The following is an 18,328-nucleotide window of genomic DNA, read 5'->3' as shown; positions in this document are numbered from 1 at the left end:
CACAATTAATGAGAAAAGAAACAAGAAGCAAAAAACAGTTCTAACTGCATTAACGAATTTCTCGGCAGAAGAAACCAAATTGGTAGCATCACAGTCGAGAACCAACAGCTGTCTCGTATCATTATCGTCTGTTCCAAATCCAGCGACAAGGATATCGAGAGAATTTCAATCCTACCTACACTTTTAGTTTCGTGTCACCACTGGAATGATCCTCAACTCATCAGTGCCAAGTGCCAAGCAAGCGATAGAGGAATCAACACGCCATGTGATGATCGTTATAAGAACAACTATCATATTTGTTTCTGTTACATTTATGGCTCTGCTTCATATTTTATAATGTTGCACGATGATCTAATTATTTATTTTCTAGATCATATTTAAAAATCAACTATGTGAAAATCAACTAAATCTACAATATTTTAATCACATCTAAAAACATAAAACGAGAAGGTCTGACCGAGAAAGTTAGTAGCACCCTCAGCTGTAAACTTATCTTCTCTAATCCTTTGGAGTTGGCACGCCCCGCACACAACCGAAGGACGTAGTTAGCTCATAGATTACTCGGCCTGCGCGCCACGTAGGCTTGGTAGTTTTTAGGGTCAACAGGAGGATATAGTCATGTGTCACAAATGTATTGGAGGCTCTTGGAGTTAGTTATGAGTGTGTGGTATTTATAAGACAAGTCGGTCACAATTGAATGTAATGAAAAGAAGCTAAGATTTTCATTCCTCTCTTTCTTTGTTATATCTCTTCGATATTTTTCCTTCCATTGTTTTTGTGCATTACATACAATTACATCGTTATCAGCTCCTGGGGTTGAGAGGAGTCTTTTGGTGGTGGTAATCGACAGTGAAGCTCTCCGAAGCCACCGGAAAAAGGGTAAACCCGCTGGAACCACTTGTGGGTTTTTGGCTTCGATTCGTAAGTTTGGGTTAGAAAATTTAAAATCTAACACTATGGAGACGTTAGGCTCGATGAGAGATTTCCATAGACATCGGAATCACCTCGATCGAACGTCGGACGGAGGAGTTAGAGGCGGGTCAAGAAACCGGGTGGGGTCGGGTTGCACGGATCCAAAAGGATCCGGTGCTCCCTCACCTCCCTCCTTTCTCTCCCTTCTTCCTATCCCTATTGGTCCTCCCCCTTCTCCTTTTCTCTCCCGTATCCCTCATTACCTGTCACGCCCTAAAATTTGTTTTTTTAGAGCATGAATAACAAGGGTAACTTAAAGGTAGTAACATGTGTCTGTGTTGAACTAAAACGTTTCATTAAACAAAATAATTTACATTGTCATTACACATAAGAGAAAACGACAACAACTCCATAAAAAGTTTAAAACTATTTATAAGCAGTCTCTTTCTTCCAAGTCAACCACTAGATTCCTGTCTCTTCTCCTGTAACACAACTAATAAGGGGTGAGCTAAAAGCTCAGTAGGGGTCCAAGGTCTCACGTGATTAATATTATGAATGTTATGAATATTTTATGAGTAATGTAATGCAAGAACAATACTTCTTTTCTACCCAACCCGTTAACCTATATATTGAAGCAACCAGACCTGCATGTCCCATACCATGCATTTTACCACTGTGGCCCCAAGTGCTTTAATATATAGAATAACCCTCATCAACTCACCCAAGTTCATAATCCCTTTTGCTAGTCATCTTATCTGATTCATTGATCTCCAGCCCAAATCACCCACATCGACAATTTCCGTCGATATCCTATTCTATTGTGCACATCGGGCTCGCCTGGAACTGGTTTCACAATGAACAGACTCAACTACACAAAAGCTAATTTCCACATTTTCCCACAACACAAGTAACTCCTTTACTTCTTTGACAAATGATAATGATCATGCCAATATATAATATACCACATAACAATCATATCTAAGTCAATAGTTGAATACATCTCAAGTCCACATAACAATATTTCCCATAATACAAGTAACAAATGCAATCTATTGATTCCCCAAATTCCCCTACCTCGAATCCTCTATTCTTACTCCACGAGTACTTCTTTTGCTTATCTCCTTTTAACACTCTCTTACACACTTTCTACATACGGGGCGTATTGCACTTTGCAAGAGGAAAAATCTAACACATATGGAGCATTGCTCCTATTTATACCATAAATAAGGCGGCAAAGTGGTTCTCATTGGTTATCAGTTTCAACATCAAATGCTACTCCACCATTCCACGTTAGCTATAGGCTTGCTTAATCATCAACCTAGGCTTCAATAGTCATCACCCTAAGGTGCTTACTAAGCACCCTAAGGGGGCGTTTGTTTGCCCTCACTAAACTTCCTTGGATTGGACTAGCTTAGCTGGGATTGCTAGCCAGTGTTTGATGAGAACAAGGACTACCGTTAATGAGACTAAGTCGGACTCGCACCGACTAAGTCTTTCGCTAGGTCATCTTAGCGAGGATCCCCAATAGGTATGTGATTGCTAATCCCGTCCCCCAATCTGTTTCATTTGCCCGTTGCATCGTCTACATACTGCATCGTCTGCAAGCGTTCTTCTCTGCAACACCGTTTGCCCACCCCCCATATCTGAAACAAAAGCCTCACCCGCTGCCTAAATCTCAAAATCCAACCACAAAATTAAAAACAAAATAAAAACGCAAAACAATAACAACAACCAAATCCAACCACCAAATTCAAAGTCCACCCCTTGCCAGAAAATTCTGAGATGGCTTTGCAGGCCGAGAAGCCAACGCATGTATCAGAAAGAGAGAGATCCGAAAAATTTTGGAAGAAAAAAGGATGAGGAAGGTGGAGATGCTTAATGGCGGCAAGAGGGTGAAGATGATGAGCTTTTTTTTGAAGGATTTGCGATGAGCTTCACACCAGCGTTGTGCAGGAAAATGAGGGAGAAAAGAAGAAATGGACGGAGATGGAAGGAGAAAAGAAGAGATGATTGCAGAGTGATAGTTTTCCAGGATAAAAAAAGGTTAAAAAGTTGAATAAATAATAAAACATTATTATGTATGCATCAAATAATATAAAATATTACAATATATACATTAAATAATATAAAATATTATAATATATGCATTAAATAATATAATATTATAGTTTGTTTATTATCCGATTTTATAGTCCAACACTGTACCAAACGCTTCGCTAAGCTAGTTCAACTTAGTCTAGTCTAAGCCAGTCCAGCTTAGTCCCAGCAGCTAGTCCAGTCCGAGACAGTCCGGTGCAACAAACGCACCCTAAAAGCCCTACATGATAACACCTCAACTACATACTTTTCACCAACAAGTTAATCTAATGTCCTTGGGTCGGCATATGGAGTGAACTACGTGACAAACTTTGCCACTCCAAGAAAGCCATTTGACCTCACTTTCCTAGTCCAAAAGAGTTAATAACCATTTTATAAGGTTCGTAGTAAATTAATTTCAACCCAAACTTAACTAACCTAAGTTAAATAAAAATGTCCCCCTTTAAGCAAGATTAAATAAAAAGAGAAGTCTAAAAGTTTAATCAAAATGAGCACGTAGGAAAAAGGTGTATAAAATTCAGAAATTATGGGACTCCACATTACCCCTCTCTCTTGCTACCACTTGGCAGTTTCCCACCATTATTTTATTTTATTTTATTTTTTCCAACAACTAAAACGTCTCTAATTTCTTTGTTATAACTCCGTTTCACAAACGGTTTTCGCCTACGCACTCGTAGGATCAAACTCTATCCAAATAAGTCCAAAAACATAACAAAATATATGGGGATAAAATACGTCCTTGAAAATTTACATTTATCCCCTAGGGCATTTTCGTCATTTCCACTTATCGAAAAAAAATTTCCACATAATCACATATTTTAAATTTTTCAAGGTATTACAGTGGGTGAGTGGCACTAGCTTTGCACCCATTTTAAGACCGAAAAGCTTCAGGTAACATTCGTATTTTTAATTTTATATTGATTTTGTTTTTGTTGTATATTTATTTTTATCTTGATTTAAACTAGTATATTTAAAAAAAAATCGGCGCCTAATAAGGGAAACAAGGAGTAGAAGTCGTACGAGCACCACTCAGGTTCTCAACCCCTATCTTATCGGGTCTAGGAACATCAGGAGGTTGGGGAGAACTTCCTGGAGGTGGTGGTTTGAGGGGAGACCCATGCTAACTATGGCGACGAGGTCGTAGATGGGATTTAAGTAAGTATTCTTCCATAAATGTGTATCTTATGTTTAAAAGCTTTAATTATGGTTTAAATTCCAATTGATCTAACTTTGTATTCTTTGTTTTTTTCAGGCTTCAATGGTACAAAAGAAGGACGAGTACCTCTCCATTCTCTCCTAGCAGTATCCTGATATGCCTATGGAGGAGTTGACACCGACTCAAAGTTGTCTTTCCAGGTGCTGATGGACGGGGTTGGCTGAAAAGAATGGCAAGGAAATAAGTTGCCTTAAGGCGGGTCGGATCCGGGAAGTCGGCTCATGTTCTTCATCGAGCTCCACTGTAGTGACCCAGACCGACTCTCGACTTCAGCATGTGGAGGAGAAGCTAGCACGTCAAAGGGAATTAGTCTGCCAGTACTTCATGATCGTATCCTAGAGCTTATCAACTTATGACATCACAATTCCACCGTCGCCGCCCGAGCTTGTACAGCCATCCCAGGACCTCCCCTAGCTTACAATTTTTTTTTTTTTTTAATTTTGTATTCTATTTGAACAAACAATATTTTTTGGGTTGTATATATTTAGTTTCAATTTGACCATAGCCATTTAGTACTACGGTCTAGTGGTATTCCTCTTCATTCATAAGTGAGAGGTCCTAGGTTTGATTCTTGTCAAATGAGAATTTGAACCACATTATTACTAACCCATTGTGAGGCTAAGTGCACCCCCTCCTTTAGATAATATTCAAAAATGATTTGACAATATAAATTTTTTTTTAAATCTTGGTATTTAATATTTTTAATCTCCAATTATATTTTTAATTAATTAATGCATTTATAAATTTTAATTTTTTAATATCATATAAATTTACCAGACGGAACAGTCATCTCTTAGATCACTTATTTTCGATGGACGATCTCTTCGGATTATCCCACTGTTTTATTTTAATATAAAATGACAACCAAACAGAGTCCGTCGGTTGAGATCATCTCTGTCGCGTAAATTTATTTCTATGTGACAAACCTGCTTGTCGAGTAAAACAGTAGTTAACCGACGGGATCTCATGTCTGTTGCATAAAACTTTGTGCGACGAGCTTGGCCTACGAACTTGGACCGACGACCTTCCGTTAGGTGATGGCAATGCAGACCAAGGGTGGACTATAAAAAATGAATGGAAAAACAACGGTTGACAACCCTGCTAAGCGCTACTGAGGATGGGGGCCTGGTGCAGTGGCACTAGAGCCAAGAAAACTCTCAACTCATCCAAGGTTCGAATCCCCCCGCCTCCAAGTTTAACTAATGACAAAAAAAAAAAAAACCTCTGCTTAGCACAACTTGGTTGAACGGTGGACTATACAGACAAAGCTTTTTCATCTTTTAATATATTTTTTTTTTGTTCTGTAGTGTAAGGTGAAGAAATTTAAAAACTTTCGGTGGAAATCAACAGGAAGAGGGATCAATGTATGGCTGTCATACAAGTTGTTGAAGAAATAAGTGAGGGATGACTCACTTCGACCCTACCACTATTATTTGTCAGGTTATTATACAAAATGGTCTTTAAGATTTGCATGATTAATAAAAATGGTCCATGAGATTGAAAATCAATAGAAATGGTCCCTGAGATTGTCCATCTTTCATGATTTTGGTCATTTCTTTAAAAACTCTTTAGGCAATTTTCAAAGCTTCATAACTTAATCGATTTTTAACCAAATTTGACCCATAATATATCAAAATGAAGATAAGAAAGTGAAGAACAAGATTATACCTATTTGGAAGCCCAATGATTGCCGGAGATGGCCGGAAAAAAACCTGAAAGGTGACTAGTTCGCGGCAAAATTGGAAAACTCGCCGGAAACTGGGTAAACTTTAAACGTTTATAACTTATTCAATACTCAACGAAATCGAGTGATTCAAAAAAGAAAATCATACTTCTCGACGAGATGAAGAGAATGTGAGATGAAGAATTCCACTTTACTCAGAATCCGACAATTGTTTCTTCCACTACACCCGAGTTTAAAAGTCTTTGTGTGAATTGTCTATCTAACTTTTGACTTTGAGGTAAGATTCCTGCTTAAAAGATAATAATTGTTCAACAAGTGAGTGTGAGATGACTCACCTCTACCCTACCATTATTATTTGTCTAGCCACCCCACATTCTCATCTCAAAATCTTGCCAGAAGAAAGGTGCGGCATCTCTGGGCCCGGAGAGATTACAAGAGAATTTTACACTGATCACATTCAAGCAAACTCATCAGCTCGAAATTTTTTATAATTTTTTATTTATTTGAAGCCGCAGTCAGCAATTTTTCTTCAGGAAAATTAATTAAAGGGGTTTGAAAACTTTGAGTTTTAACGATAAGGACAAAATAAAGGGTAAAATGAATAGTATCATGTTTGACTTTTTAGTGTAAAAATATGATTTTTCGTTAAAGTGAACTGTACCGCGGGCTTTTCATTAAAATTCCCTTTTTCTTTGGGTAGATCGGCTTTTGTGCCGAATGCACTGTTCCAAAAATAAGTAACAAAGTAAAAGTGGAATGTATAGCCGGTCGTGCAATAGTAGTTGTTAATTTTTTTAGCAATAGTAGTCTTTTATTTTTGTTTAAAGTCATTTGGCTCAAAACGATGTCGTTTAACATAAAAAAAAAAATCTTCTTCGCTAAATACCTAATCATTGCACATCCATGGAGGCATAAACTACCTCTCCACGGCCATTTGTTCATATCATCAGAGAATTCTTGGAGATCTTTCACATGCAAATGACAATCGATAAAAATGACAATTATACAATTAGTGCAATTTAACAAAAACACTTATGAACATAAATTCACAAAAATTTTCTCCCATGTTTCAATATAAATTTCTTGTTTATTTGATTGTTTTAAGTTCCCAGAAAATCGCGGCAAATTGCTCCTCCCCACGACAAATGGTGCTCGAAAGTCAAACAAATCAGAGATTGTGTAATTTAAAAGTCAAATCAACTGTGACCTCCGTACATGTCTACTCTGTTTTTACTTTCAATTCTCAATTGCTTTCCCCTCTTCTCTTCCCCAACTTCCGTTTACGGTTTTACCCATGTGAAAATTATTGGACATAGTCGGAATAATTGACAACGAAGTTTTTTTTTTGTTCAATGACAAAGAAGATTTGAAGCCGTGCTTTTACTCACAGAACAATTAGGAGAAATAATTCTTAATTACAGAGGTATTGTTTTGTTTTCATGTCTCTACTGCTTTAGTTGTTTGTTTAAATTTAGTACAAAACAACAGTTAACCACGCGAACTTAATATATATCAAAGTCAGCAAAGACTTGTCTTTTGCTTTTATCTTAAATAAAGGAAAGTGTTATTTACACGATTATTTCTACATTCTACATATTTTTGTTAATTTTTTTACAATTAATTTTATTCAATTCTTTCGATCTAACAGTCAAAAATTGAAATAAAAAAATAAAAGTAGGTGTTCGGATAACACTATTCTAGATAAAATTCGAATGTGATTAAAAATACAGAGGGCAAAGAGTAAAAACAATACATGTATTCAACGTAAGATATACGTAATAATACATGTATTATACGCGAATCTGCTATCTCAATTATTGTTTGATTCGTGTGGCTGTCCTGACTCCTGAGTGCAATCGTACAACAGGAAAGAGGACCAATGTATGTCTGCAAAACAAGTCAAGTTGAACAAATGAGTGCGGGATGACTCACCTCTACCCTACCACTTTATTATTTGTCGGTTGTCACATCCATCAACATCCCTAACTCAAGTAGTGGTGGGAAGAACAAATGTGATACCACCAAGGAAGAAAATATCGGTAATATCGGAAATATCGGTAGTCCGAAAACACGGAAATATCGATGGAAATATCGGGATAATATCGATATCGATAAAAATTACATGGAAACCACGGAAATTGTAAGAAAAACTTGGAAATTTTTAATGAAACTTTGTAGGATGTTTATTTAGTCAATTATCTATTAGTTTACCACAAAAAATTGGAAGGAAATGCATTGCATGATGGATTTAACTGATTTAAGTTGATTATATAGCGAGCTGACAAACATTGTGAGTGTAGAAAATATGTAGTAATTAATGAAAGAAGTTTAAACACACCATAATCATTTATATATAATTAATTAGTACAATATTTGGAGGTTTTATTTAGGATATTAAAAAAAAAAAAAGGGAAGTGAATAAAATGATGAAGAATAATGTGCCGAATTTGACAATTTAAATTTCTTACACATAAGCATGCGTCTAGGTGTTGAAGTTCCAAATTATAGTATATCAATTAACGATTGAAAATCAATACATTGAATAAGATTAAACTTTAATTTGGATGCCGATTATGTTTTTTCAACTTGATATAAAGTAAAAGTATTGAATTTTGGAAGCTAGGAGTGTGTCAATTGAATTTTGGCTGACGTGCAAGGTATCAATCTCTTCGTCTCTTCGAGGGCTACAACTTTCCTTTTTGTTTCACTCAATTTCGTTGCGTATTGAAAAAGTTATACTCATTTGAATCTTACCCAGTTTCCGGCGACCTCAGTAGATTTCGAAGCAATTTCCGGCCAAACCACAACGAGTCAGACGTCGTGTGAGGTACCATTCTCTTCGTATCTTCGAGGGCTACAACTTTCCTTTTTGTTTCACTCAATTTCGTTGCGTATTGAAAAAGTTATACTCATTTGAATCTTACCCAGTTTCCGACGACCTCAGCGACCTCAGTGACTTTCGAGAAATTTTCCGGCCAAACCACTACGATTCAGACATCGTGTGAGGTACCATTCTCTTCGTCTCTTCGAGGGCTACAACTTTTCTTTTTGTTTCACTCAATTTCGTTGCGTATTGAAAAAGTTATACTCATTTGAATCTTACCCAGTTTCCGACGACCTCAGCGACCTCAGTGACTTTCGAGGCATTTTCCGGCCAAACCACTACGATTCAGACATAGTGTGAGGTACCATTCTCTTTGTCTCTTCGAGGGATACAACTTTCGTTTTTGTATTGCTTGATTTCGTTGAGTTTTGACAAAGTTATGGCCGTTTAAAGTGGGTGTAAAATTTCGGCCGAAATTTTGATTTTTTCCCCCATTGGGCGAGTCCCACATCGCCCATGCAAGGAAGTGAGCAATGAATTTTTCCTATAAAATTCACACTCCCCTGGTGAGATAACCAAAACTTGTTTGGCCTTTGGGCCATGATCAAGTTAACTATGTGTTGAGTTTTCTCAACATATTTAAGTATATTTTTAATAAAATATTGCGATATTGTCGATAATTTAGAAAATATCGCGATATTATCGATAATATCGCGATATTTTGACGAAAATAGGTTGGATAGTTAAAAAAATTTCGGTACTTCAAAAAAACGATAATATCGGCGATATTTCGCCGATATTATCGATTTTTTCCTCCTTGGATACCACAGCCTTCCATCCTGCGCTTTCTCAGTTCAGATCTCTTGGTTTTCTCTGTTTCCACTGCTAACCGAAAGATGGCCGAGGCACTCATTTCCGTGCTTCTCGAACAACTGGCTTCGATAACTTACCAGTACGTCGGGGAAAAGGTGAGCCTGGTTTTGAATGCGGAGAAAGATGTTGCAGAGTTCGCTGACAACCTTAAAGCGATTCGTGCTGTGCTTGAGGATGCGGAGATGAGGCAAGTGAAGGAGACCAGAGTCAGAAATTGGCTGGAGGAGCTGATAGAGGTGTCGTACAAGATGGACAATGTGGTGGATGAGTGGAAGACTGAAATACTGAAACAACAAGTTGAGAAACAAGAAGAGCACGGTGGAAGTACTTCTCTTGTTACCGAGAAGAAGAAGAAGGCGGTATGTTTCTCTATTCCCTCCTGCTTTTCTTTTGGTCAAGTCAGACGGGTAATTCGTCATTATGACATTGCTCGTGAGATGAAACATCTGAATGAAGATTTAGATAAGATTGTTAAGCGCAGACAAACATATAACTTTCAATCCATGGAGAGAATTATTATTGAACAACCTGAGCGAGTCGAAATTGATTCTTCTGTTGATGAATCTATCATATTTGGTAGAGAACAACAAAAGGAAGTTTTGGTTAGCAAGTTGTTGAATGAGAGTAGTCAAGAAGAGAGGAGCCTTCTTGTCATCCCTATTGTCGGGATGGGAGGAATGGGGAAGACAACTCTGGCCCAACTGGCTTTTAACGATGAAAATGTTAAAGCCTGGTTTGACATCAAAATATGGGTTTGTGTTTCGGACCCTTTTGATGTGAACAAAATTGCCAAAGCCATCATTTCTGGTGCCGAAGGGGTCATCCCAAATTCAAATACTTTGGAAGATTTGTTTCGGTGTATGTCTGAAGTCATAAAGGGAAAAAAGTTTCTCCTTGTCTTAGACGATGTGTGGACTAAAGACTCAAAACGGTGGGAGAAATTGAATTTGCGATTAATGCAAAGTGGCGCTCGAGGCAGTAGAATATTAGTGACCACTCGAAAACAGGAGGTTGTTGATATGATGGGAGCTCCCGCTCACACGATCTATTTGGAGAGGTTGAGCGAACAATATTGTTTGTTAATATTCAACTACATGGCATTTTTAAATAGGGAAAAGGATAGTGTGTTGGGAGACATTGGTGAAAAAATTTCAAAAAAGTGCAAGGGTTTGCCTCTTGCTGCAAAGACTCTGGGTAGTCTCATGCGTGACAAGAAAACAAGGAAAGAATGGCAAGAAGTTTTGAATAGTAAGATATGGGAGCTGGAAGATGTTGCGGAACAAGTTTTCAAACCATTGTTACTGAGTTATTTTGATTTGGTACCTATGGTCAAACAATGCCTTTTGTATTGTGCTATTTTTCCAAAAGATCATGAGATCGATAAAGATCATTTGATTGAATTGTGGATGTCACAAGATTATCTCTATTCGAAAGGAAAAATAGAGAAGAAAATAATTGGCCAAAGGTGTTTTGATAATTTAGTAATGCGATCTTTCTTCCAAGACTTTAAAAAAGATCGTGATGGAAATATCTGGATGTGTAAAATGCATGATATTGTACACGACTTTCTACAGTTTCTTACTCAAAATGAATGCTTTACAATGGAGGTTAAGGGTGGTAACGATACAATAGAGTCCTTGGGTGATAAGATTCGTCATTTGACCCTATTGCTTGCTCCCGAGGGTCCATTTCCACATGTTTCATTTTCCAGCTGCAAAACTGATCTGCGTACTCTTGCAACTTTTGGTTCAAAATTCACCGTTGTGGACTCAACTTTGATGTCACAGTTGAAACATCTTAGGACATTGAATTTGAGTAGTAATTGTATTGAAGTGCTTCCGGAAGAGATAGGTGAATTGGTGCATCTGAGATTCATTGATTTGTCTGAAAATAGAGGTTTGAAAAAGCTACCGAAGGCGGTGTGTAATTTATACAATTTGCAGACATTGCGCCTTGATGGGTGTGGGGAACTTGAAAGTCTACCTCAGAGCATGGGAAAGTTGATTAACTTAAGGCATCTTTATGTTGAGGGTTGCAATGAGTTGAAGTACTTGCCGAAAGGGATTGGGAGATTAATAAATCTAAGAAGACTAGATCGGTGCCCTGTTGGCGGTGGTAAAGACGACGATGAAGCGTTCAAATTGGGAGATTTGAGAAACTTAGACCAACTTCGTGTTCTCAGCATAGAAATTGATGGGGATGTGAAAGTTGCTGCGGGTGAGCATGAGAAAGCGTCACCCCTGGGGAACAAACAACAACTCTCAGAATTGAGTATAGAGTTTGAGGAGTGTGGAACTGCGGAAATACTGAATTTCTTACGACCGCATCCAAATTTGGAATCTTTAGGAATCAGTGGCTATAATGGAAGCACTGCCCCCGACTGGATCATGTCATTAAACAATTTGAGATTTCTTAGCTTGGATGAATGGAATGAATGTGAAGTTTTACCACCTTTGGGAAGATTGTCGTCCCTCGAAAGCCTGAGTATTTGGAGAATGAAAGGAGTAAAAAAGGTTGGAGTTGAGTTTCTGGGAATAGAAAAGGAAACGTCATCAGCATCATCATGCATTACTCTATTCCCAAAATTGAAAACACTAACATTTCTGTTGATGTTGGAGTGGGAAGAGTGGAAAGGAGTGGAAGAGTGGAAGGAAGAGGATTCTCATATTACCATAATGCCATGCCTTTCTTCTTTAGACATTATCGATTGCTCTCAGCTAACAACTCTGCCAGACTTCTTGCGGAAAACACCACTTCAGATACTTCACATCATACACTGGTAATCTTGCACGAGGTTGCCAAAAAGGCAGAGGAAAGGAGTGGCCCAAGATTTCTCACATCCCCAACATATATATTGATTTTGAACGCATAGTGGAGGCAGAGGATGCAGTTGAGTTACCTGAGAGGCCTTCCACTTCTGATTCTGATGATGAGGGTGAAGGCATAGTCGAAGCAGAGGAAGCTGTTTAGTTGCATGAGAGGCCTTCCACTTCTGGTAATTAAGCTCTTTTCTATTTATTTACCAACTCACTCTATTCATTTTACATCAATCCAACTAGACAAGATTCCAACTAGACAAGCATAACTGCATATATAATGTTGCAAGGGACTTGTAACTCGGTTAAGACTATATTCCAGGTCCCAGAGTACGATTCCTCCTCTCCCAATGTTGTGATTTGCAATGCTCTAGTTTTATTTTACTTTTAAAATCTCTGGATTTGAGACTATAAGCAACTTTAAACCCAAAATTATATGCAAGAAAGTAATAGTTTATAGTCACAAAATTTTGCAGACCCTCCAGTCGTCTGATTTAGCTGCTACTAGTTACAGGGTGTAAAAACAATGCTGCCTGAAATAAACCAAAACCATTATATTGAAGCTGACTTTGCGCGGGTGCAAAAATCATCGAAAAGGAAGAGTGCAGAAACAGGTAATCTCAAAATTAATTGGGGTGTTTAGTTTATGCATGCATGTTTCGTTGACCCTTTGAATTTTTCGTTAATCATACCCGCTTGACTGTTGCGAGTGCTGCTAATGGACGCAGGGCTAATGCATTTTCTCTTTAGAGGAAATGAGATGGAAAGGGAGAGAAGCCTGCATGCATTAGTAGGACCGGTGTTGGCTGCTGCATTACAGATTTCAGCATAATGGTCTTTTCCTTTGCTTTCGGGGAGAATGAAGATCATCAAAAGCGTGTGTGTCGAACAATATTTCTCAGAAAAGTGTTGTCGAACGACTAGAATATTATTCACTGGACCTGCAGAGTACAGTGCAAATTTTATGTAAATACTAAACAAATTATCAAAAGTTTGGCAGATTGAACACAAACAACTGAGATCTTTGAATATAAACTGTATTATGAAATAGTGCTAATCAAATACAGCTAAATTTGCTTCAATATCATCAATATGCATAAACCCGGGGAAGGAAATAATTCAAATAGAATTGAGATAACCTTTTGCGTGTTTGAACACGCGAAGAATATTATGAGTTCTAGCATCCCAAAGTCGGACCACGCCATCTTCTAATCTAGAAATCAAATAATTTCCAGAAATGCCATATGCTAAGCAAGTAACAACTTTGATGTTCAAGAGTCAAAAGTACAAAGTTGTGAGTAAAATGAGTTTTGCTCATTCAAAATATACTAAAATGAATGTTCCTCGATTCAGTTCGCCAGAATGCAAGGCCTGTCATAACTAAAGGTAGAATGCAGGGTTCTTAAAACGTGCAACAATCTTGGGCAATTATACTTTGAAAAACGAAAAATACAGATTTAAAAATTAGACAAGTATTAACCGAAGAAAACTCAAAAGGTTGCCTATAGGAAAAGAGAGAAACCTGTGATTCAAGAAACAATCGATGATATGCAATCCATTCTTGCTGTTAAGCGGGCTCTCAGCACTAAGTGCACCAACGTATATCTTGCCATCTCTACCACTGGCAAAGACGACATTTTCACCAGGATCCAGTGCAATGGCTCAATTAAGAAAGTAAAAGATCAAGAAGTCAAGACAAACAATCCACACGTGGATGGGGAATTCATGAATCGTTTTCTCTTATAGTATCAAGACCCCATTTTAACTAACTTTGTCATCATTGTTCAGTACATGATCCGTCCATTACTAAACATTACTATTATACCAAATACAGTTTATAACTTACTAAAGGCCACGTCATACCTTCAACGGATAGAGATATAACCGTTTTCAGTGCATAATTAAAAACAATATAAAGATACAAAAATATACGATAAGAAATGGTTACCCTATAAGAGACCAAACTCTAATGCCTCCATTCTCCAACCCCGAAATCAGCAGCGAGCCATCATCCAAAAATACCAAGCAACTAACACCTCTGTCGTGAGCATGCAATTTCTTAAGCAGTCTACCAGTATTAACCTTAATAAATACAAAAAAAAAAAAATGTTCATTGGCATTTCAGAGCTCAAAAAAAGATAAATTCAAGGAGGTGAAAATAAATGATTAGGAAAGTTAACCATCCACAAGTAGATATTCCCCGACGTGCCTTCGCTGTTCGCAGCGAGCGGATTGATCGGTTCTACTGGGAAACTCTTGACATCAACTTGCGGCTGCACATCAAAAATCCCAAAATTCAATAAAAATGCAAGCTTTATCAGTTGAGGCAGTTCATCAAACAGGCTGTGTGCGTAAGAAAGGAGGTGATCTTACCTTGCACCAGGACCAGTACTGGACAGAGCCAGAGGAGGCAGAATGCTCGCAGAGCTGAGAGGAGGCCAGGAACCGTTCGCCGACGCAGATGAGGCTGTGAGGCGGAGAGGCGCAGAGCTTGTAGCGGAGCTGCTCGGCGCCGGTGCGGAGGTCCCAGCAGCCGATGCCGGCTTCGACGGATGACGAGGGTTTTTATTGAGCGTTTTGGAATCTCGGATAGAGTAATGGATACGTAAAAAACGTTGATGGTGCTGCTCTCTGGGATTTTTGCTAGGGTTTATGAATGGTGCTGCTCTCTGGATCAATTCTGTATATCTTTTCCTTGTTCAAATTTTCATATATGATAAAACCAAAAAATAAAATGTTCTTAGTTGTTGTCCATTGTTGATTGATCCGGACATCTTTCACTCACATCTCTTAAGGTTTTTCATTTTTAATTCAACCGGGTCGAGTTGAATTTTAAAAATTTAATTGACATTCTCTAAACGGAGCAGAATTAAAGATCACTGCAGTGCTGGATGCCATATTTATTCTCATTCCTGCTAAAAGATGACACAAGCTTATCATCTCTGCCTTATTTGATAAAAGTTAGCAATTATGTTATTTTTAATTTTTTTATTAATGTTTTGATTCACGAGACGTTCATGCGATTTTAATTAAGCAAAAACAGAATCTCAAGTGAGCCACGTCATTATTTAATAATACCACTAAAATAAACGTCATAATTTGCTAAGATTAACATGATGGCTAAAAAGATTGAAGGCTTGGGCATAGTCAAATTAGATAAATAAATGTGTTCTCCCTATACATCCAAGTTTAAACTTCTATTTTCGTTGTCCAAATTAATTTAATGTGAAATATCGCTGATATAAAATAGAAATTTAAAACAAGAGAGGATGCAAAGCATTATATGAAGCACACTTCAAAGTGGTAAAATGTAATTACCTCATAATATATTGCATTTTTAGGCAATGGAAGATTAGTTGCACACACATTTTTTAGCTTGTTACACGTTTTTTTTAATTTTTAGTTGTCGAATTGAATAAATCAAACGAAAACAATAACCATAATTAAGTGAGATGTTAAAGGTTTGTGTGTTTATCGTTTCCGGAGCAATTCGTAGAGGCATTGTGCTCAAATACTGAGATTCAAGTCCTTTAGAATCACTGTATATGTTTGTCCCCCACGACTGATGCGTATCAGGTTTCATTTACGCCCAAATGGATTTCTCTTTTCGGTTGAACGAAATGGGCGTCCCGTTTCAGCAAGCATCTCCAATTCGCAATTGATGGTCTTCGGACCAGAAGAGAAAAATCCAAGCTCAAAATGCAAGAGGGTATGGGTATGGATTTTAGTGATTTTATATTGGGCCCGGGCTTTCGGCCCAAAATCCGGAAACAGAGGTGGAGAGTGGGGAACCTCGCGGGCATTTCCTTGTTTATCTGCTAAAAATCTTCAGACGCTGACTATGACTGATGGGTCTTCAAGCCTTCAACTTCTGAAGAAGGATCAGATGAGAGAAAGTGCTTACTAAAAAAAGTACCTTTTAGTCATAGCAACAGTACCTCAGGGCGCGACAGCCATGGCATCTCTCTCCAGATCACCGCCGCTCCTCCTCCGCCACATAAACTCCCTCACCCTCCACCCCTGCCCCCTAACTCTATCCTTCCCTTTCCTCAATACGACGGTGCCTCACCCCCGCCCCTGCGCCCTGAAGACGGGACCCGACGGGGGCAGCAGAATCGGGAGGCCCGGGACGCAGGGGCCCGACCCGGGACTGCTCCGAAAGCCGGTGGTTTCGTCCGGGAAGGACATGGACGGGATTTCGGAGGAAGATGGGGGAGAAGATGGGAAATGGGTCGATTGGGAGGATAAGATTTTGGAGGATACAGTTCCGCTGGTAGGGTTTGTGAGGATGATTCTTCATTCGGGGAAGTACGAGAGCGGAGATAGATTGAGTCCTGAGCATCAGAAGACTGTTCTCGAAAGGTTGCTTCCGTTTCATCCTGAAGCTAAGAAGAAGATCGGTTCTGGAATCGATTATATCACGGTATCTTCTGTTTCTTTGTTCGATTATCTCAGATTAAGCTGCTTTTGGTTTAAGCTTCTTTTGAATTAAGCTGCTCTGCAATTCTGGGGTTTAGTGTTTGGGGTGCCAATTTTGATTATTGGGTATTGGTCTTTAATCTTGATTGCCCATTTTAGTGTTTTGGTGCTTTTGAATTAGGCTGCTTTCAAATTAAGCTGCTTTACAACTCTGATGATTGATTACTTGATTGCTCATTTTTCGTTTGATCCCAATGACTTTAATTTACTATAGAAGTGCTTATAAGTGAGAGGATTTTGGCAACTGAGCATCTAGAGAAACATGAATGGCATTTGTTGGGATATGCCTGTTTCTGGATAGCTTCTCCTATGTTGCTTGTCATTTCTGTTTTGGCGATGATCAGACTTGATTGCTTTCGGGTTTTTTACTAATTTTGAACTGTAACTTTGATTCAAGTCTGGCTCATTAAACATCATCCACCTTTTATCCTCCCAACTGAGCTACTGGAACTTGGGGATGGTGTAGGCGATGAATGTTATCTTCACCCTTCGTCATATTTTAATATCGCTTCCCCTCCACAAACTCCCACACCACACTCCAATGTGGGACTGTTTTACCCTCCATCACTTGATTGTGGAAGGTGGTTGGAGCTCAATCTCTCTAGTTCCCCTTAGAGAACTAGTTATCTGCATTGTTTCTTATATGGCATTACCAGTGAATGATAAGTAAGAACTGTTACATGTTAGTGTATGGTGTTTAGAAGGCATATAATGAATTGACCGAAGTAATGCTAATCAACCTCTAGTATCCCAAAAGGATCGTAGGGCATTGAGAAGTATACATGCTTTTAAAATGATGGAACTTGGCTTCAGGTAGTCATTTTCGAAATTTAAAGCCAAATACGAAAAACTTTTTCTGCATTCAACACTTCATCAAAGATGAGTGATTTGGGGTTTTTCTCAAGCATGCTGTATTTGTATTACAAGTAAATCTGATTCTCATGTGATCCATTTTTCTCGTTTTGAGTTGACAGGTTGGTTATCACCCTGATTTTGAAAGCTCAAGATGTTTGTTCATTGTTCAAAAGGACGGAACACTAGTCGACTTTTCATATTGGAAATGCATAAAGGGGCTGATAAGGAAGAACTATCCTTTATACGCAGACAGCTTCATTCTCAGACATTTCCGAAAGCGCAGACGCGGTTTATGAAGCTAGATTTGTCGAATCCTCTGACTTTGTATAACTGTATGTCAAGGAAAATTTTTTGTTCGTTCCATATTTCTCGTTATAACTTATATGTCAATTTTAAATTGTTAGAGAGTAAGAAGTTGGAAAATAGCAGTAGTAAATATGGTAAATTCTTTGAAGGTACATGATGCGACTTCAGTAAAAATGTGAGGCTAAATGCTGTGGTGAATAAAATTGTATTTGGCTTGTTATTGTTCTCTCTACAAAATTATTCATTTGGTGTGCATAAGCTAAGAA

General features: G+C 38.2%; 2 protein-coding genes, 2 long non-coding RNA genes and 1 pseudogene across 8 annotated transcripts in view; 3 read left to right on the top strand and 2 right to left on the bottom strand.

Annotated features, from left to right (window-relative positions):
- The window catches only part of LOC114826242 (putative disease resistance protein RGA3), a 31,728-nt gene extending 18,224 nt beyond the window's left edge, over positions 1 to 13,504 (top strand). The window contains exons 2-4 of one of the 4 annotated variants that reach the window (XR_011583604.1): positions 12,584 to 12,601; positions 12,937 to 13,036; positions 13,151 to 13,504. The gene's annotated coding sequence lies outside the window, so the exon portion shown is untranslated. Of the gene's footprint in view, positions 1 to 9,441; positions 12,602 to 12,898; positions 13,037 to 13,150 lie in introns of those variants that run through there. The other 3 variants (XR_011583607.1, XR_003775314.2, XM_070826717.1) reach the window with 3 other exon arrangements.
- The window catches only part of LOC108172946 (protein ROOT INITIATION DEFECTIVE 3-like), a 30,292-nt pseudogene extending 15,305 nt beyond the window's left edge, over positions 1 to 14,987 (bottom strand).
- LOC139198251 (uncharacterized) lies at positions 3,858 to 4,727 on the top strand. Its single transcript, XR_011583608.1, has 3 exons — positions 3,858 to 3,900; positions 4,006 to 4,164; positions 4,262 to 4,727. It is a non-coding gene; the product is annotated as an uncharacterized lncRNA (long non-coding RNA).
- On the bottom strand, positions 13,172 to 14,084 carry LOC103441120 (uncharacterized). Of its 2 annotated transcripts, none has more exons than XR_011583610.1 (2): positions 13,945 to 14,084; positions 13,172 to 13,363 (listed from the first exon to the last, which is right to left on the bottom strand). It is a non-coding gene; the product is annotated as an uncharacterized lncRNA (long non-coding RNA). The 2 variants fall into 2 exon arrangements; XR_011583609.1 differs by lacking the exon at positions 13,945 to 14,084 and adding an exon at positions 13,562 to 13,692.
- Positions 14,988 to 16,244: 1,257 nt separating the features above from the next.
- LOC139198250 (protein DCL, chloroplastic-like) lies at positions 16,245 to 18,282 on the top strand. The gene is made up of 2 exons (XM_070826719.1): positions 16,245 to 16,845; positions 17,876 to 18,282. The coding sequence occupies exons 1-2, from the start codon at positions 16,378 to 16,380 to the stop codon at positions 18,050 to 18,052; spliced, it is 645 nt and encodes a 214-aa protein (XP_070682820.1). The 5' UTR covers positions 16,245 to 16,377; the 3' UTR covers positions 18,053 to 18,282.
- Positions 18,283 to 18,328: the final 46 nt, after the last annotated feature.

This window comes from Malus domestica, chromosome 08 (genome assembly GCF_042453785.1).
Source record: "Malus domestica chromosome 08, GDT2T_hap1".
In the NCBI taxonomy this organism is placed as follows: domain Eukaryota; kingdom Viridiplantae; phylum Streptophyta; class Magnoliopsida; order Rosales; family Rosaceae; genus Malus; species Malus domestica.
The sequence above is the reverse complement of the archived record's forward strand: the minus strand, read 5'-3'. Positions and strand labels throughout refer to the sequence as shown.